This window comes from Heterodontus francisci, chromosome 37 (assembly GCF_036365525.1).
Source record: "Heterodontus francisci isolate sHetFra1 chromosome 37, sHetFra1.hap1, whole genome shotgun sequence".
NCBI classification, from domain to species: Eukaryota; Metazoa; Chordata; class Chondrichthyes; order Heterodontiformes; family Heterodontidae; genus Heterodontus; species Heterodontus francisci.
Window position 1 is genome coordinate 12,448,068 of NC_090407.1, and position 21,346 is coordinate 12,469,413.

A 21,346-nucleotide genomic window follows, 5' to 3' on the forward strand; every position below is an offset into this window, starting at 1 on the left:
TATTTGAAAATACTGACAGAACAGGAATATATTAAAATTGACACATTGCACCAAGATTAAATAGAGCGATAAAAGACGATTTGCCAAATATTTTTTCTGGATATAAACAATACAGTATAAATCATAGATATATATGTTTAAATATATTACAAATAAGGTGCAGCTGATAAAAGACTTCACACTTAGACCAAAGCACATTGAACTGAATACTATTATAAAAGATTTTCAAATACCACTTATTGAAATTTATATTGTAGAGCAGCACTGGAGAAATTTTCTTCTTATGAAATATTAACCAAAATGATACAGCACTTCACACAGTATGTCTTGAGCTATGAGTACTTTGGGACATAAAGTAGTTGAAACAGTTATATGCAGCTGGGACACATCATTTTAACAAGTCATAGCCTTGGCATGCAGAAATTGGACATTCATTAAGTCTTGCTCTTGAGACAGACTCGAGTCAGTGTGCAACAACAGCCCCAGCTAATCTTACTGTACCTTCTGCAAAACTGTGCCCCTGTTCTTAAACCAAATCATAAGAGTTTGTAATTTGTGCAAACTCTTGGAGCTACAACTCATGAACACATTGCTTTACCTTCTCAAACAAGGAACTCTTGGCAGGCTAAAGCACCCTGATGTTATTATTGAATACAAGTATTAGTTAACAGTCAGGTTAAGGTATAAAACAGTCAGTGTTTAAAGCACTTGCTTAACCAGCCTAACAACCAACTCCCCGCTATTTATCCCCTCTGTTTGTACACACATGGAGCAGCAGAGAACGAGAGCAATAACCTTGGCTGTGATTGATTGGAGAAGGATTATTAGGCACATCTATTGGCTTCTGTCAACCATCTTTAGTGTTCATGTAACCCAATGATATTGAAGGTTTCAATGGTGTGAACTAACCGTGCTGTTGGTCTTTGGTTACCAAACTCGGCACTTCTTGGCTGGGTGCATCACGTTGCCTCTTTTACACTGGTAGGCCTCAGCAAAAGCTTCAAAGTTCTGGAGGGAACCGATGACTCTGCAGGGAAGAAAAAGAACTTGCATTTATATAGCGCCTTTCATGGCCTCAGGATGTCCCAAAATGCTTTGCAGCTAATTAAGTTTTGCATTTTATTTGTAACGTATGTAAGGTAGGAAACCAGTTTGAGCATAGGAAGCTTCCACAAACGGCAGTGTGATATTTGACCAGATAATCTGTTTTAGTGATGCTGGCTGATGGGTAAATATTGGCCAGGACACTGGGGAGAATCCCCTGCTCTTCTTAAGAAATAGAGCCATGGGATCTTTTACATCCATCTGATAAGGCAGGCAGAGTTTTAACATTTCATCAGAAGGACGTCACTTCTAACTGTGCAGCATTTTCTCAGCACGGCACTGAGTGTCGGTCTCAAGTGGAACGTGGACCCGCAACCTTTTGACTGAGAAGCGAGAGAGCTCCACTGAATCACAGCTGGAAAAGCAATGTGAAGGAGATAATTCATGATTCAATGGATACTGAGGTAAGGGTGACATTTTGCACATCTCTGTTTTTGGGAAACCAACCAATGTAAGCTTATAACAAGAATGGTGCTCTATTGATGTTTCTGGTGGGAGGCGATGGTCTTTGCATTATGCACTTTTTCTGACAAGAAACAACAAAGCCATCGCATATGGCACCTACCAGTAGAGAATTAGTAAGTGATAAAATTCATCTCAAGGTGGGTAGATTTGTGCTAAGCAGCAGTACAGTTTACATCTACACCAGAGATTTATTGTGACTGTCAGTTGGTCAAATCCTACATACTGGGCCAGCTCACAAGGTCACTATAGGTATATCCAGTATACTATGATACTGGGTCATCCCACGGGCATATTTTTGTGGGGTGGTTAGAGTTATACCATTTCCAGAGTTGTGGGCACAAGCCCTGTTGACATGACTCCCTCAGTCTGCAAGCTGTAAAAACTCAAACTTGACATCTCTGACCATTATATCTTGATGAATCTACAGCACAGAAACAGGCTATTCTGTAGTCTATACCAGTGTTTATTCTCCACACAAGCCTCCTCCCACCCTACTCCATCTAACCACACAATTTCTTTCTCCCTCAGATACTTATCTAGTTTCCCATTAAATGCATCTATGCTATTCACTTCAACTACTCCCTGTGGCAGCAAGTTCCACATTCTCACCACTCTCTGGGTCAAGAAGTTTCTCCTGAATTCCTTATTGGATTTATTAGTGACTATCTTTTATTTATGGCTCCTAGTTTTGGATTCCCCCATAAGTGGAAACTTCACTATGTCTACCCTATCAAACCCCTTCATAATTTTAAAGACCTCGATTAGGTCACTGCTCAGCTTTTTCTTTCCTAGAAGCATCTAATTGTCTCCCTTACTTTTTTCAGCCTCAATGTTGTCCGTCACACAAGTGAACAGTTTCAGAACAGGGAAAGAATTCCTGGTGGGCAGCAGTCCACATTCCTATTGAATTCCTAGTGGACGTGTGCCCACAATATCTGTTTAACCTCAAGTCAGTGTGTGTCCACAGTCTCTGTCGACGTTCTGGTTGATTAGTGTCCATACAGTAAAGCTACCCAACACCCAATTCATCAGTCTGAGTTCGAACTAGCCCAGGATTAAGACTATGAAGAGTAGAAAAGTTATGCTACGAGATAAGAGATTGCTGTTCGAAGGTGGAAGAAGCAGATACTATTCTTCCCTCAGTCAGATAATAACTGTATTAAATCATATACAGTGCCCAATAAGGTGATGTACACAGATAGCAGAAAGCATTTTCTCTGTGACTGAAGTAAAACGTAAACAAGATAAGAAATTGGTTAAATTGCACGTTGCACTGTTAATGTCCAACATGAATCTCATGGCTTTGTGGACAGTGGTTACATACCTGAACTTCAGCGGGCTGTGAACGTCAGTTTTAATTGACTGACTGGCATACTCAGGCCTATATGATCCACACCACACCTGGAGAATGTAAGTAATTGTTAACCAGGGACTGAAAATGAAGCAGCAGTTTGTATACATAGATATGGAATCAAATGGACTAAACAAGTGAATGTAGGCATCTTGCAAACATAATTATAGCTTTATACCAAGCAGGGATTGAGATGAATGTTCTATCCTGACAAGTTATCGCACCAGAAACTCTTGGGTGTTTGAGGCAGATGGGTTTGCATTTGGATTAAGGATAATGCTTGAAATTCGTGCTATTGTTGGGGAAACCTTGCTCATTGACTGAGTCAGGAGCCTCAAATCTTGGCTACACATAATTGGACATTATGGGCATACTGCTCCCAGCTCGCTGTATTGAGCAAGGCTCCCCCAACAGCAGGGGAAATGAGTCCTGAAATATCAGATCAATTTACCCTTGAAAGTTTTCACTGACTCAGAAATGCAATTGGTTCAGGTTTGCATTTGGGTTCCTAGGGTAAGTCAGTTTGGATGAGACAAGCCCTTATCTGGTTGAGATAGTTGGACAGCTCCTTAATTAGGTTCAACATTACTCTATTATATAGAAAATGAAGGACTTGGTAAGAAATCCAAAAGTTACCTCGTAATTACCCACTTTACTGTACTACATATACAGTGATAGCTAAGGTAGGAGCCATCTCTTAAAGTCCCTTCACTTTGCCCCTTTACTGTACTATATATAAAGTGGTCACCCCCTTCCCCTTGTCCCATTCTACACTATAACGCACTGAGTGGCTGTCTCCATATTACCTGTGCAAAATTAAGGAAGAAAAGTTGTTTGTGCGTAAGATCCAAGCCGGGCAGTTTCACTTCTTCTCCTTCTTTCTTCACCCACTTTAAATAAGCCTGGAAAATACATGATGAAGGTAAGAAAACCAATCATCCAAACTGACTCAGAAGGTAAATGGGTAGAAAAGAACTCGGCTGTGATCTCTCAAAATTCAAAAATATTCCTCTGCGTACAATGTCCTGCCAAATTGCCCCCCCCAAACAGCGACACTAATCTGCAATCACATGGTCACTACAGCAAGCCACTGAATTTCCTGCATTTCCTTCTGTTGCCTCTCCTCTCCTGAAGCTGTTGATTTATACTAGCATGCAGCTTCATAGCACTGGTATCCTTGTGGTACAATGAGTGAATAGTTAGTAAAGAGTAGCAGGCTACCTGACCAGGAGGGAGTTGGGTGGAGTTAGCATCACAACCAACAGTGATACAGTTCTCATCCATTGTTCGGGCAGCTGGATGGCATTCAGGGTACCATGACTGATTTTCTTTTAAACTTAGTCTACACATGGTGAGAACAATTGTAGGATGTCCATATCTACCCTGGCTGAGATGAGCTAACTCATTAAGTACTGGAGTTCTTTGTCGTCAATATGGCATCGGGGTAGTGAAAACTGATTCAATAGTAACTTTCAAAGGGGAATTGAATAAATACTTGAAGGGGAAAAACTTGCAGGGCTATGGGGAACCAGCAGGACTGATTGGATAGCTCTTTCAAAGAATCGTCATGGGCACTATGGGTCAAATAGCCTCCATCTGTGCTGTATTATTCTATGATATTGCAAACATTCAATGTAGCAAACACAATAATACTTGTTAAAGCAGACACAATCAAGCACGGGATTTCACAATTGTGTTAAATGGACAAGCCATGATCTTGCAATTTGGTATAGCCAACGGGATTGGCACTCACAGGAGATTGTGGGCATGTAACCTGTGATTTTTCCGTCAATTATTTCTACTGCTGGGGATTGCTCCTATGGGATGTTTTTTCTCTGTAGAATATCACTGGCTTGTGAATATGAAGTACTCAGGCAAATTTCAGTGCCGTACCTTGTATGCCTGTCTGACACCTCCATTGTCTGCAATATTTTCACCCAAAGTAGTGATCCCGCTCACCTGTGTCAAAAGAAATGCCAGAATGAAGTGAAACATTGCAAGACTTACATGGGAAAAACAAACTGTTACTGGCAGCTGGGGACAAAAAGAATGAGATATCTTGAATTCTGTTTTCCATTATATTGTCTCTGAAAGACATGCACAGCATCACTCTCCAGATCAGGGAACTGATAGGAACAAGATTTATGATCAAAAAGAGTGTAATTGGTGAAGCTAAAAATGATTGATGTCAATAATAGAGGACAAGCACATTGTGCACATCTGCACAATGACATTTCTCTGGCTAATACTTTTAATGGAGATACTAACTTTAAAATAAATGGGTTGCCTTCATTAAAATGGCAGACATGGGAATGTAATCTGAATGCAACAAGCATTGCCTGATTCTATGGGCGGGCAGTCATTTCTAGCTCGGTTGTTTCTTTTGCTTGTTGTCAGGCTGTAAGCGATGCGAACAAGGCCACCGATTATTGCCCATCTCGCATTGCCCTGAGAAGGGAGTGGTAGGCCTTCTTGAACCACTGCACTCCTTGCGGTGATGGTGTTAGCTCATGGATTTGGACCACAGCCTCTGGAATTGTGTTTATTTGCAAGGGTACATCTTTAAGCCAAAATTGCAAATGAGACTTAGAAAATAAGTGTGAAGTGACAGGTCTACATCAGGGCATTCGAAAGGAGGGTTGGGTGACAGAGGAACAGCCAATTTATTTGCTATACAAAGGTATAGTCCATATTTGAAAAGTATATAGTTGGAGAGGATTTGTACGCCTTGTAGGTAAGGGGGGTAGACTTCTTAATTCCTCTCATTGCACGGAATTGGAATTCCGCCAGGGGCTGTCTGTGCCTAGTGAAGGTCTCCTGAAGGGGAAAAAGGGTTGAGTTGGGATGAATCCCCATCAGAGCACCAACACAAGGAGGAAAATCCCAGAAGCTCATGTTAGTAAAGCAGTATCACTGACACATTTGGCTTTGAGTGGAGTGTTACAAAAGTACTTCCATTTTTTGTTAAATTTTGAGGACTTGTGTTTTAAAACTGAAAACAGGATTTTGTAGATGCTGGACTTTGTGTTTTTTTAAAAAGAGGCCATCGTAAGGTCTTTTGGACTTGGTTTGTAAACAACCCTTACTGGAAATCACCTGTCTTCAACTAATTACCCAGCAGGGGCTTTTTGACCTGGGGAGGATGTTTACAGAGAAATGAAAGGTCAAGATTTATAGGGGTCTGGAGGCTTGACTCTTGAGATATTGTTTTTGGTTTCGCTTTGAACAGTGTGTTGGAGTTTTAAAAAACCAGCAAAGAGAGCGGTCACCCCAGCTCAGCCTTTTCCATCTCTTTGAAAAGCCTGCCAGCTTTTCCATCTCTGTGAGAAGCTCTTGGAAGTGAGTGTAAGAAATAGAGAAATTGATGCTACATTCATCCTGAAAGGCCTGCTTGAAACCCCTGTTGCCACATTTCTCCTGAGACGCTGGAAAAACCTGCCAGATAAATCCTTGACGCAGCCTGAATAAATTGCTCCAGAGAAAGATCCCCGTGACAGCCGTCTACGGATATTTGGGACGCCAAACCAAAAAAGGGACAACTGGCATCTTTCCATATCTTCTCTTTTTTTCTTCAAGAATTAGCAAGTATTTGGCCAAAGTATTCTTTATTGTCTTTTTTTGTAACAGTTCTCTAAAGAAAATCTCTTTTTTTCAGTTAACCTGTGTATGTGTGAGGGGCTGAGGTAAAAAGGAACTTTCATATTTCACTCTGTGTGTTAATGCTTTGCTTCATTACTGGTTATGTTTTTTTAAATAATAAACTGATAATGTTGTTGTTTATTAAAGAAACCTGGTTGGTGTATTTTATTCTGGGGAATAAATAGTCTATGATTGACCGTATTGGTAATTGGGTAAACATTTAAATATATGTTGTGACCTGTGGAAAAGGGGAACTAGAAAAGACAGTGCACTCCTCCCAACTTGGCTGTAACAGGGATAATAATGATCTCAGAATCTGAGACAAAACATGCATGGATGAAACTCAAGGTTTAAAAAAAAGAGAAATGTTTTTTTCTCAAAAAGGTCAAACGAAAATTATTCACAAAATGAGAAAGCCACTTTAGACTGGAGGTGAAAAAAAAGCAAAACTTGCATTCATATAGTGCCTTTCCCATCCTCAAGATGGTCTAAAGCACTTCGTAGCCAGTCAATTCCTTCAGTAATGCAGTTGCCACTGCAATGTAGGGGCTCATAGCAGCCAATGTACTCACAGCTAAAGGCCTGCTACCCGACCCAAACCCGACGGGACCCGACGACATGAGTCGCGTTCGGGTTGAGTCGGGTTGCGCTTCTGGGTCCGGCATTCAGGCTCGGGTCAGGCCGGGTCGGACACGCTCTATCACTGGTAAGTGGCTCCACTGTTAATTTAATTTTTGGGCTAGAAAGGTGGTTTTGTTACAGTTATTTTATGCTTGTGCAGATCAGCAAGAAAGTGAAAAATGGAAGGCAAGTTAACTGATGGTTGGGTCGGGACGGGCGCGTGAAAAAATGGAAGGACTCGGGCTGGGTGGGGCTCGGGTCGGGTTTTTTTTTTGCAGACCTGAGCAGGCCTTTACTCACAGCAAGGTCTCACTATCAGCAATGAGATAAATGACAAGTTTGCCTGTTTTGCTGATGTCTCACTGCTACTTTCTGACTAGGAACACTGTCCCTCTCTCTCAGCTGGGCAGGAATTCCACCACATTTGTTGCTATTTGCTCTCACTTGAGAAAGAATAAAAAGGAGAACGAGAATACTCACATTCTGTCCTCCAGCTAAATCCCACATGTAGTTTCCGTACTGATGTGCAATGCAACGGGACTGGTCATTGAAATGTGTGGCTGAGAAATTGCTCCACCAGTCATACAAGTTCCCATCTTTATCAAAATTTCTTCCTAGAGATTACAAAATGTGATGAAGAAAGTTGTTTTTTTTATAGAAACCAAAGCCAAATTAAAATGAAGCCTCCGTTATCAACCATATTGGACATTGTAAATTGGCAGATAATCCCATATCTCCAAATATTGGTCTTACATGCATGCTGCAGCAATACCCTAGGCACAGCAATGAAAACTAACATAGATTTGATAACAAAGGAAACATTATGTAGTTTTATTCACCAATAGAAAAACAAAATGCAATTAACAAAAGAAGCTGTGTAACAAAGGGATGACTTGCTGGATGTTTAGTCCAATGAAAAGTTTGCTGGATGATCGAGATTGTGGATAATAGTTTGGTCCTAAAGGATATTTCAACTAGATTGAAATGATTACAAAATGTCAGTGCAATAAAGTGAGAGGTGTTGCAAATTAAGAGTTATTCTTCTGCTCTGGTTGGTTCTCTACTTCCACATTAAGGGGGGGATTTTCCAGTAGGGAGCCTTTCCCGTCAGCTGCAATTATTAGGAAATTGTAGGGCATTAGCCATTTCCTGGTTCGTAGGACAGTCAGTTGGCAAAAGTTCTCCCTGGGTGTGCACATTCAGAAAATCTGCCTGCTTAAATCAGGACAACTCAGACTGCAACTCTCAAACTGCAACCTATCAAAAGGTCAGTGGGAGTGCGGTCAGCCCCAGGGACAGGACTGCCGGTCTCTAAATCAACTGATTTTGGAAGTTTGGAAGTCAGGCAAGCAACTTTTTTTTCAAAACTCCGTTGCACTCTTTAATGTCAGGATAAGAGATACAATGAAGCAACATGGAAAAGTAGCTGAGTGGCACACCAGTGATATCTTTGAACCTATATCTCAGTCAGAAAACCAGTCTATTTATGCCCACCATTGTCATCAAATCCATGTGTTATTTCATGGCCGATCACCATGCCAATTCCTCCAAAGTTTAATGCTTGAAGCTGGTGTTTACTGAAGAACGGGGGCTGTAGAATCCCAGCTGGAAATACTGCAAGAAATAAACAACCTGTTCAAGTATTAACGATCCATAATTTGGAATATACATTCCTGAGAAGTGGTTTTGTAAAATACTACACATACTAGAAATGATAGGAAATAAGGAAGGAAAAATAAGAAATGACAGGTGAAATACTATAAAAATAAAAAATCCAGCTCAGTTTGTGCCTAATTCTGGACCAGTTTTGATAGAGTAAATAGGGAGATGTTAATTGAATGCAACCTAATGGTTACCCAACAAAATGTAAACTCAGCTCTGTATGAATCACAGCTGTATGAAGGTCATTTTAATGCATACCCAAATCTGATCTAACTCAGTGAAACCAACCCAAATTAAACCAACTCCATATGAAACACGACTCAATGGAAATCTAACTAAACCCAAACTCAACTCAATTCAGTCTCCAAATCAGTGTGAACAAAGGTCCATGCAAACTCAAGTCAATATAAATCCAAATTAATATGGTCTCAACTCAAACCAGGTCCAGCCCTATCTGAACACAACTCAAAGCAAAGTAACTATGGATTTACAGTCCCTCCAAGGCATGAGGAGCATCTAGTTGAACCTAATCTTATCCTCGGCCCATGTCACAGTAGTCTAGAAATTCAAATATTCCCATTTTTGGAAGCAATTCCTGCACTTGATTCGCCCAAAGAGCACCTGATATTGGGCCTCATTACCATCAAGCCAGTAAACGGCAGACACCTAATAGGTGATCAAAGGCAGCTCACCAATAAAGAGGAATGATAAACGAGGTCACTGCCATCAGCTAAGAGTTTAAAGGGGACCAAGGAGTGGGGAGTGGGAGGTGGGGGTGGGAAGTGGGAGATGGGGGTGGGTGAATTGAAAGGAGGGGAGGTGACCAGGTTGGGAAGGGTGATGGGGTCAGGAGAGTAGGAGTTGACAATGATCAGGCTGGGGAGGGGGTGGGGGAGCAGTGGCCAGTAGCATTGAATGTGGGGTTGGCTCTACGAATTATAAGCATATTTTAAAATCTTGCCTTGTTGGTTCTGGTATTACAGAGAAGGCTTCAAAGAGGTGTTAGGCCCCTTATTTGCATGTACAAAAGGCCTAATGCCTGTTTCAGGCCGTTTGTGATGAGCATATGCTTCCTGTCTGCCATATTTAAGACTTAGGAGCCTGTCTACCACCTGAAAAATGGGCACTGTGCGGCCGCATTTCCAGGTCAGTCTTCCAACAGCGGTTTCTGGATATTGATCAGCAACAGAGCCCCTAGCTGATTTACCCCTTCATAGCATTTGGAGGTAGAAGCCAATTGTAGTGCCTCCACTACTGAGCTAGTTGAGATCAGCTAAGTAAAGCATTCAATGAGTCATGAACTTGAGACCTTCTTTGTCTACATGGCTCTTGCTATTCACTACCTTAAATGACATAACCATGAGGGGAACCTTAACATTTATTTCCACAGTGCAACCAATATTAATTTAACAGCAATGTACATAATTATGACATACCTATCTGGTTTCGATTAGGTGAATAAAAAGCATTTACAACTGCAGCTCCAATAATCCATCTAAAATAAAGCAGAAGTAATGTGAGGTCAGAAATATATGCCAGGTTTTACAATTCCTCCATATTTTACTTGCCTTCATAGTGTAAAAATTTGCCGCATAAAGATTGAAAGTGGACATGGTTCAAAGTGGTTAAGATCATGACCTTATGCTACCAGTGGGAAGCTGTGCTGGGAGGGAGCAGAAAACCGGAGTTACAACTGTGTAACTCCTCTGACTCACGTTGCCTGTAATTGTGGCTCCCTGTCAGCAAGGCAGCTTTACCTTGCAAGTCTTTAAAATAATATAAGGAACTAAAGATCTAGTGGCAAGTCGCTTTTTTGACTTCACTTAAGTTCACGAGGCGAGAGGATCAAAGATTCTAGCTAGGAAAATTCAGCCCACATGAGGCTCCACTCGGAATTTCTTTTCTCATAATGATTGCAATGGGTGGAATAGCCATACATCAGAGTCTGTCAATGAGTTGCTTCAACACAAAGTTGGAAGATTAGCAGGAAATGGAATGAAGGTTATAGGAATCCATTTAGGCTCAGGTGATTATATAGTTTGGGAACACAGTGATATGCTATTTTATACATGACAGGAATGTTCAGAGGAAATTTGCTAGATAAACATTGTCTTTCTCAAGAATTGGATTGAGTTGGTTGGAGTACATTGGAGAGAATGGGCTTATTGAGTCAAATGGCCTTTTGCATTCTTATGTATAGGTGTACAATAATTCTTGGTATCTTCACCATGGCTCAAAAAGCAGTGTTATTAGCTGCAATGCTTGGTAAGATTCCTTTATCCCACTTCAATTTTCTCCTGAAGGTGCTCAGTCCTCCTGTGGTAGGGCCTGCCCTTCAGTACCCTACCCATCATTCATGTTTGAGCCAAGACTGTAGTCTTGTCAGGCAAAGCAATAAGCAATTATAAAAGACATCATAATTCAGCCCAATGTCATCATCAACTGACATTTACATATCTGCACTTTCCAGCAAGTGTCAATGGATAGTGATCAGGAGCACCAGCACAGGTCGTTTCTTTCCCTCTTGCTAGCTCACCGCTATTAAAGCTAATTCTTGAACTTCAACTATTATCCAAGCTGAGAACAAGTAACTCAGCGCAGACCAGGAAACTTTCTTGGCTGTAGGCTTGGTGCTACCCTGGGCAGTACCTTTACCCAAAAGACCAATGGGTAAACTCATGCTAAAATTTCCAATTATGCAGACTCTGAACCAGCCTGCTGCTACAAAGATGTATATAGCATATTTAATATAGTAAAAGACCCCAAGGCCCTTCACTGGAGCATAGTCAGACAAACTTTGAAACCAATCCACATAAAGAGATATTAGGGCAGTTGACCAAAAGCTTGGTCAAAGAAGTAGGTTTTAAAGAGCATCTTAAATGAGGAAAGAGAGGGGGAGAATTGTATAGGTTTAGGGATGGAATTCCAAAGCTTAGGGCCTAGGCAGCTGAAGGTCAGCTGCTAATGGTAGAGTAAAGGAAACTGAGATGCGCAGAGGCTGGAATTGGAGAAGCACAGAGATCTCAGAGTTGTAGCGCTGGAGGAGGTTAGAGACAGTGAGGGATGATTCCATGGAGGGATTTGAACATAAGGATTACTATTCATTAGATACTTACACATCTTGATCCACTTGCTCCCGTAGTTTCCTCAGACTTTTCTGTGCTCCTGCCTTCAGATTTTCAAGGACGTTTTCAAAGTATTTGTTTTCACTGAAGTTTAACTGGATAAAGTGCAACAATTATCAATGCCACATTTTGCGACTTCTATTAAGGTGTCTATTAATCTGTAGTTTGAACTCTGATGTGCATGCTAGAGACAATTCAGTTGGCATTAACGAAGTACAACCTATAAGGACAGTGCTAGTGCTTTGAAATTCATTGTGGATTTTCACTCCATACAGTTGGTCCCAATTATTAATCCTTCAGTATTGGTGTATTCATACAAAAACTGCATGAAATACACGGGCACTTGGTGGTTGTTATGGCACCTATTGCCAGCAAGAAGAGAAGGAAAAGATTATAAATAGGATAACAATTTTTGTAGCTCTAGTAGTATATATATTATGAAAGATAATGAATATATTGGAATAGTTACAAGTCAATGATCTCACCTCTTTGTTTGGGTAATCTTTTCAACTGCCTGAGTTATGCCATTACCTTTATCACTTATTGAGATTACTATCTTGTAATAGCTATTTAATCTATTATTCCCTATTTACATCAGTTTAATTCTCTCACTCCAAGAGATTTTTCCAACAGTGCAAAGCATTTCTTGGTTTCCCAGAATACACAGTCAACATGGTGTCATGCTAGGCCTCCAACTGCCGAGAATGAGGCACATTAATTTTGTCATGAACATTGATTTTAAACTGTTACTGGAGTGAAGAAAAGACTTGTTAAATAGATTAGCCGTGGCTGGAAAAGACATTTGCATATTAACAGATAGTGTTTGGAAGGACAAAGCAGCCATTCCCTGACACATTCAACCCACAATGGACTTTTGATCACCAGACGTTGAAGGTGGGGGAGCTCGCATTCCAGGTTGACTGCTAAAAGGCTGAATACACAAATGGAAATGGTCAAACCAGCTAGTCACATGATTAACCTGAATTTTTTGAATTTGTACAAACAGTTTGAGCAAAAATCTGTTTGCTCCTGAACTGAGAAGATCTCTCCTGCCTGCTCCCATCTCTTTCTCACAAGCCTCTGAATCCACTGAAGACATATGTACCCCAAGAGAGAAAGGTCTCCTACAGTGAACAAGGTTTAAGAAGAATATTGGGTCCAACAAAAAGCAAGATCTACCTACAATCAAGAACTCTACAGTGAGCTCAAAGAACCGTAACAACAACTCTTCAGATATTGCCTCAAACTTTTCCACTTTATTTTTCTTCTGCTCTTTTCTGTCTCTATTTGCATGTATGTATCGTGTATGCATGCTAGCGTGAGTGCATTGTGTATCCATAGGCGTTAACCGAATTAGAGTCCAAGTTTAATAAATTTCAACTTATCTTCTTTAAACCTAAGAAAGCCTGTTTGTGCTGGTTTCTTTGCCTTATAATTGGAAAGTGGTGAACAAGGATTCATCAAGGGGGAGCCAAAAACCCTGTTACGGTAAGACCAGGTGAAGGCTGAAAGGGAACCCTAGACCCCTTTCTCACCTGGCTGTAACAATGGACAGATCACTGCCAAAGGCCAAGAAATCAAATGCCCAAAATTTGAAGGTATACAAGCCAGTGGCATAAAACCGATTTGAAGATAAGGGAGGTGAAATCAGTTTAACTAAAAGAAGCCTACTAAACCTGGTTTGGAGAAAAAGTGACGATTGATCACAGCTAGATGACCATTGACTGTATTTAAGAGTTGGAGCTGAAGACTCGAGCAGAAAATTTACTGTGGGCTCCTTCCGAGATCCTCATGGAGGTCCTAGCAAAGGACCCGCCCTGCACAATTTGGGATGGGACAACATCTGTACCTGCAGACTCTTGGGAGTCCTGCCTCAGTGCACCTCTGACAGTGAAACAGGGATGCTGTAATTTTGACCCCTTAACTTTTATCAAATGTCACTGGATTTCATAAAGAGTAGATTTTAGCAGGTGAACACAAGATTACGTCCATTGTAGTTCCAGCCCATAATCTATCGTACTCACATGTTCGTATTCCTGATCCAGCCTGGGATTGTCATTGTCCAGTATGTAGTCTGGGTATCCAATTTGCTCTTTTATTGCCAGAGTCTGAGATAAACAAGTACAAACAGATGGTCAAAATAATTAGCAAAATTCTGGGGCTAGAAACTTTGCTCATTACACCCCCAGCATACTGATATTTTTATAATTAGGATTAGGATTGTACAATTGGCCTCAGTACCCTGGAACAGGCTTCCCAATGCTGATCACTATCGAGTGATTTCTGGTATGAATAGTGGGTGAGGACAGGTTCCAGCTGCAATACTCTCCATTCAAGAGTAGCCCAACACCTCTCACTATCTGAGGTCCCACAAGGCCATAGAATTGAAGCTCATCAAGAGTTACTGCCTTCAAGAACAGAGGGAAGTGGAAAAGGAAAGAAGGATCACCCTGGTTGATTTTTTCCCCACTCTGATAGGGGTGCTTAGGCAACTTGTTACAACCCAACTGCCACCCTACTTTCAGTGTTTCACTGAATGGAAAATACCTAAAGGTTTATATCATGCCCACCCCATCCCCACCGCGCCCCCCCTTAATAACTTTTAGCCATGTACAAGTATCATTAATAGAAACTGACCTTTTCCTGTGCTTTCTGCTTAGAAGCTGCATCCATCCACTCCAGTTCATCCAATGTTTCAATAAACACTTCTCGGATTTTATCAATTAAGTCCTTTACCTGAAAAGGGAAAAATATTCAATGAAAGATACTAACAATAAGTTAACAACTCAATCCCTTGGACAATAATTATCTCATCCAGTAGCTGTATAAATGTCAGCTGTGGCTCAGGTGATAGCATTTGCACCTCTAATTCAGCAGGTTGTGGGTTCAACTCCCACTCCAGAGATTTTTAAGTGCAAAATTCAGGCTGACCTCCAGTGCCAGTAGTGGGGGAATGCTGCAGTGTTGGAGGTGCCATCTTTTGGATGAGATGTTAAACTAAGGTCCCATCTGCCCTCTCAGGTGGACGTAAAATAGCCAAAGGTACTTTTGCAAGAAGAGCAGGGGAGTTCTCCTCGTGTCCTGGTCAATATTTATCCTTTAAACAACATCACTGAAACAGATTATCTGGGCATTATCTCACTGCCTTGTTGTATAAAAATTGGCGGAAACTTTTCCTGTATTTCAACAGTGACCATACTTCAAAAAGTACTTCATTGGCTGCAAGGCACTATATCAATGTAAATCTCTCTTTCCTTTTATAAAATCTAAAAAGAAAGCTTCAGGAGATTAACCTTGTTACCACCACATGACCAGATCAAACTTTAAAGTTTTGAGTGGCTGAAAATCTGACCTTTGGAGCACGTTTATGTGTCAGCATAGTTGATAACAGTCACATCTTTGGGCCAGAAAGCTGCGAGTCGAAGCCACACAGCAATGTTTGAACTTAGGTTGACGTTCCAATGCAGTACTAAGGGAATGCTGCATTGCCAGAGGTGTCGGCTTTTGGATGAGTCCTTAAATTGATGCCCTGTCTGCCAGTTCTGCCCATACTGAAGGACCTCAAGGCACTACTTGAAGATTTGTCTGATGGATTTGGCTCAGCTGCCACATTGGTCTCCATAATGGTCATTGCATGTCATTGTGTGCAGCAATTTGAAATTAATGACTTGGGAGTCATACATGCCACTGCTGTTATATTCAGTGGTGTTTTGTGCTGTTGGAATATATACCAATTTAAATAGGACAGTTGAGAAATTTGACACAGTTTGCAGCATTCTTGAGAGGCTCTCGAGCAGAACCTTGGTTGAGATGGTGGTCTTCACCAAACAAAGCTAGTGACTGACACTGATTTCTGAACTACATACCATTCTCTTGCTCTCGCCAGCAAATGCCTCCCTTACATAAAGTGCTCCTACTGCATTTTCCATGTTGCCGTTGATGTAGCTGGCACATTCTCGCCAACGAGCTTCTTCCACAGTGGTACCATAAAGTGCCTGCAGTAATGAAGGTTAATTATAGGTTAGTTATAAGTGTAACAGTTATGTTCACAAAGATTGATCACTGCATTATGAAGTGTGAAGTGGTTGGAAAAGAATCCATCATCAGGATTAAACAATCGATCTTACCCAATTTAGTTATTAAAATTTATGACTACTAACAATTGTAACTCTGAAATGCAAGTGCTATTCTTGTGTACACAAAGGGCTCATTTGTTAGCATGCTTGCTTCTGAGTCAGAAGAACATGGGTTCAGAACTGCACAAGCATTTGAGAGGGTTATATAAGGTGTCACTACAGCAAAGTACTGAGAGTGTGCTGCATTGTCAGAGGTGCCATTTTTTAGATGAGGTATTAAACAAGAGCCTTATTTGGGTGGGTGTTAAAGATCCCATGTTGCTATTTGAAGTAGAATTCTCTCAGTATCCTGGCCTTAACGAATGCCCCAGAAAACTTATACGTTGTTCATTATCCCTGTGAAACATTTCAGGTGCAGACTGGGTGAAATGTTTAATTATTTAAGTATTTTGACATATTTCAACATGATAATATGCAATTATTATAGTCCAGGAATGGTTGTTATTGATATTAGTCGACGAGGGCTTCAGATGATGTTCCTCTTTCCATTATTTTAAAATGTAATCACTGGCCTCATTATTTAAAAGTGATTGAAACCTCCACTAAAATAGTGGACAGAGAAACATCACATAACCGTGTTAAACATTCACCTATTGATATCACCAAGAGTTATTTTTCTAGGCCAAATAATTATTGACCCCAAAATTCCACAGGATTTCTACCAGTCCTCTGCCATAACTTTGATGGGAAACTATAGTAATCCCCAAAGAAACAGGGGTGACTTGGTTACAATGAGTCTCCACTATTACTGCAAACTTGTTTGACCTGGAGAGGCTCGAACTTCAGTTCTCTCTTCCAGAGCAAATGATGAATTGTGCCCTGGGACTTCTCGAGTTGGGGGTTTAAATTCCTGGCGTTGGGTGGGGATCCAGTGTATTAGTAGCAGTACGTACAACAAGGAAGATGAGGTGTACCGGTCTCCACAAGAGCACATTTGGGCACTATCAGTGGGATTCGAACTGGCAAACAACTCAGACACCAGAAAGGGATGTATTATTAAAGAATTCTTTGATTGTCTTTCTTGCTTGGGGTCAACTGGAGTGCAGACAGAGACAGAGCTGGAGGCTAACCCCCTCCCACTTACAGGTGAGCGACTGTTACATATACCACATGGTGCAGATAGGCCTGGAAACCTCCTCCATGCAGATGAAGAGCCCTCCTGCAAATTCTGGCAGGGATAAGAATTAGGATCACAGTTCATAAAATTTCAGGATTTTTTTTATTATTAGTAAATTGCCTGTGGTGTTACCCATAGGCTGATGATGAATATCATATTTTTTAAACATACAAGGTAAAGACAGTTGGAAAAAAGACTTCTGAATCTTGCTCCACCTAGTGCCAAGGTTTGCAGCTACATTGTGATGGTTGACATACCAAAATTGAATAGGAAATGTTGACATAACAATTTACAATGGCAAATGTGGACACAAAAGCCAAACCAAAAGTCTTACAACAAGGAGTAGTAAGCCAGAATTTGCTTGAGTGGGTCATCTCATGGTGTGCATCACAAGTTGAATTTCTTTTCCTTCACCCTTTAGCTCAAAAAATCTTTGGCACCATAAATTGCTGGAAGTGCGAGCTGGTAAAGAGGGCAATGCAGCCTCTGGGACCTTGGTGAATGATGGGATCAACAACCTACCTCTTTAACCAATGAAATTTGATAGAAACAGAGTGGAAGGAAAGAGAAGGAAATGGGGCATAATTAGAATCAAATTAGATGTAGAAAGAGAAATAAAGAGGGAAAGAAAGATTGAGAGAGAGAGAAAAGTGACAGAAAGGAAAAGTGAGAAATAGTAAACATAATTTATATTTTAAAAAACCATGAGGAACATTTTATTACCTGCAGGAATGGGATTCTACAGTCTGAATTGTTCTCCTTCTGGACCTCGGAGGTTGAGTGGCATTGCCGGAATATATATATCATCATTAAAAGGGTCCTCAGGTCATTAAATACCAGCTCTAATTTTCTGTGGCAAGTCTAATTCATTTTAACAGTGGAAGTGCAGCAATTTCGTGAAACTTACAGGCAGCCAGATCAGAAATATACAAGGCTATTGGGGCAAATCAGTGCAAATCGTCCAGCAATTTGTAGTGACTCGCAACACATGGGGTGTCTCTTCCTTGCCGCAAGTTGTTTTGTTTTAACTCACTAATAACAGTGTGTGCATTAAACTAGCACCTAATTCTGGGCCAATGTTTTTTGACAGGAAATACACATCTTATGCAAAATTTCTAATAATGTTTACTAGTGTCTGTGGTCATGTAAATAAACAGTACATAATGGAGCTTAAGTTATTCGACTATAGGTTTAACAATGCCCTTTAGTCTCCTTATTCATATTCTGATTTAAGACATAAAGTCTAAAAGTCTGATGAAGCTGCAGGGTGTCCTTTACATACACAAGAAATACATTTGTAAAAACCTTCAGAGTTATAACAATTTATTAAAAGGCAGAAAACCTGCCAATTAAACTGGATAACGTTGAGTGTCTGATTCTGATAACAGCTTAAAACATTGTGTTCTGACAAAGGATTATCTCTGAAATGTTAACTTGTCTTTTACAGAAACTGGCAAATCTGTTGCATATTTCTGATCTTGTTACAGCCTTTACTGTGTTACTGAGTTATTCTAGTTAATCAAGAACTGAGAGTTGATCTCAGTAAAATGGTTTAGCTGTGAAACTGTGCTACACTGAAAGTTATTCCTTAGTCTTTGGATTTATTCTATAAAGAAATAATCAGAGACAATTCACCCTGCTTCCTGTGTTAGCAACATAGTAAACATAGCTATGACCAGAAATTCAACTAGAACAGTTACATAAATGCCATGGCCACTATAGTGGGTCAGACGCTGGGTATCCCCAAAACCTTTCCATCACCTACAAGACTCAAAGTCAGGAGTGTGATAGAATAGGCTCCACTTGTCTAAGTGGGTTCAGCTGCAACAACACACAAGAAGTTCGACACCATGCAGGACAAAGCAGTCCACTGAATCAGTTGCCCATCCACCATCTTAAACATTCACTCCCTTCACCACTGGTGCACCATGGCTGCAGTGTGTCCTATCAATAGGATGTACTGCAGCAACTCACCAAAGCTTCTTTGACAACACTTCACAAACCCGTGACCTCTACTACCTAAAAGGACAAGGACAGCAAGTGCATGGGAAGAACTTCACTGCCAAGTACACACCATCTCAACTTGGACATATATCACTGTTCATCATTACTGGACCAAAATCCTGGAACTCTCTGCCTAATTGTTGGAGTTGCTTCACCACAAGAGGCAAATTGTCATCACCTTCTCAAGGGAAAACAAGTATAGTCAACAAATGTTGGCCTTGCTAGCAATGCCCATATGGGAACAGGAGTAGGCTAGTTAGTCCTTCAAGCCTGTTCAGCCAGTGAGATTATCAATGGGATTATGTCAGCTGTGGCTTAAGCTAGTAGCACTCTTTCCTGAGTCACAAGGTTCTGGGTTCAAGTCCCATTCCAGGACTTGAGCACACAAATCTAGGATGACACTCTAGTGCAGTACCGTTGGAGGTACTGTCTTTTGGAAGAGCCTGGTCTGCCCTCTCAGGTGGATGTAAAATATCATTGGCACCATTTTGAATAAAAACAGAGGAGTGTCCTGCCAATATTTATCCCTCAAATCAACATCACAAAACCAGAATACCTGGTCATTCTCATATTGTTGTTTGTGGGAGCTTGCTGTGTGCAAATTGGCTGCCACGTTTCCTACATTACAACAGTGACTACACTTCAAAAATACTTCATTGGTTGTAAACACTTTGAGATGGGTGGTTATAAAGTGCTACATAAAAAATGTAAGTTTTCTTTTATTGCTGATCTGTGACCTAACTCCCTATATCCCAAGAATGAGTTTTAAAAAAATCTAATGACAAAAGGAAGTTATCTACCAAAGAATTCTTAAAGCTGAAATCTCCTACAAACAAATTTCGCAGCATCACTCAGGCAGAAACATATTGATGCCCAGGTGGGCGTGGGGTGCTGGCTCCAGGAGTTAGCCAGCAGTAAGGATGTTAACTGATGGTAGAAACAGCAACAACTAATATTGCCGCAGCTGCTGCTCTGACAGAACAATTTATGCTTTTGGAATGCATTTATATTTTGCTTTAGGAATGTGACCGAGCATTTTATGATCCAATTAACAATTTAAGTGGACAATGGAGGCTTTTTAATGGCACTAATCCAGAGATGATGAGGGGCCAACCTCGCTAAGTGCCTAATTTATGCCTATGCCTTCTTTCGTTGAGGAAGCTACAGGAAGGGGCAAGGCCCATGGTTCAGGATATCCCAAGGATGAAGACAGTCCAAGAGAAGTCGAGAAACCTTTTAAAAGGAGCTTTTAATCAGCTTTGCTGACATATTACAGATACGAAGCACCAATCTCCAGGGCTTGTCTTTGTTGACTCTTGTCTTTGCTAATTTCAGCGATAAAGTAGATTAAAAAAAAGTGGAGTTTGTGGAAATTGAACAACTTGATCAATGACATATGCTTAGTGCATCTGTAAGGAAGTGATGACGTAAACTGACTGTAGAAATCCTGAAGTCTTTGTAGTGCACCTCAATTTTCAAAAGCCATTCGACAAAGTTCCACCTGAAAGGCTTTCAGTTAAACAAAACGCTATGGGAATTCAAGTTATACCCTGGGAATGGAAAAAAAAGATTGCTGAAGAGTAGAAAAGAATGAATACTTGTTAAAGGAGTTTTGGAAGAAATTACTGAATGGGGTGCTCCAGCATTCAGTTGGGACCACTACTCTTTCCAATTTACATAAATAACATGGATTCAGAAATTCAATACAAAATGATAAATTTGTAGGTGGCTAGGAAGGGACAATGAAATTGAAGGAGGAAACATAGAAACTACAGAATGAACTGGATAAAATATGTAAGCGAGCAGAGCAATGGCAGATGAAATTTAATGCAAACAAGCACTTCGGTAGGAAAAAAAGTGCTTTACAAATGATGTTGCAATAGATTAGGGTGGAGTTGAACTAGACTAAGGAGTGCTAATGGACTCAACACTTAGCAGTGCAGAGCAACAATTAACAAAGCCAATAGAACGCCAAACTACATAGCCGAGACATTAGAATACAAGTCAGAGATGGTAACGATCAAACCATACAGTCATCCAGTCAGATCATACCTTCAGTAACTGGACCCAGTTTCAGTCATTGGGACACATTAATACTCTAAAAGCAGGGCAGGGCTACAAG

General features: G+C 40.7%; 1 protein-coding gene across 5 annotated transcripts in view; it reads right to left on the bottom strand.

Annotated features, from left to right (window-relative positions):
• The window catches only part of mmel1 (membrane metallo-endopeptidase-like 1), a 96,830-nt gene continuing 75,484 nt past the window's right edge, over positions 1-21,346 (bottom strand). For 3 of the 5 annotated variants that reach the window (XM_068017127.1, XM_068017128.1, XM_068017124.1), the window contains 11 exons: positions 15,834-15,962; positions 14,605-14,703; positions 13,992-14,075; positions 11,959-12,062; positions 10,279-10,337; positions 8,675-8,794; positions 7,661-7,794; positions 4,814-4,879; positions 3,727-3,822; positions 2,894-2,970; positions 2-1,027 (listed from right to left, as the gene is read on the bottom strand). In XM_068017127.1, the coding sequence (XP_067873228.1) occupies positions 928-1,027; positions 2,894-2,970; positions 3,727-3,822; positions 4,814-4,879; positions 7,661-7,794; positions 8,675-8,794; positions 10,279-10,337; positions 11,959-12,062; positions 13,992-14,075; positions 14,605-14,703; positions 15,834-15,962 (1,068 nt within the window). In that variant the 3' untranslated portion in view covers positions 2-927. Of the gene's footprint in view, positions 1,028-2,893; positions 2,971-3,726; positions 3,823-4,813; positions 4,880-7,660; positions 7,795-8,674; positions 8,795-10,278; positions 10,338-11,958; positions 12,063-13,991; positions 14,076-14,604; positions 14,704-15,833; positions 15,963-21,346 lie in introns of all 5 variants that reach the window. The other 2 variants (XM_068017125.1, XM_068017126.1) reach the window with 1 other exon arrangement.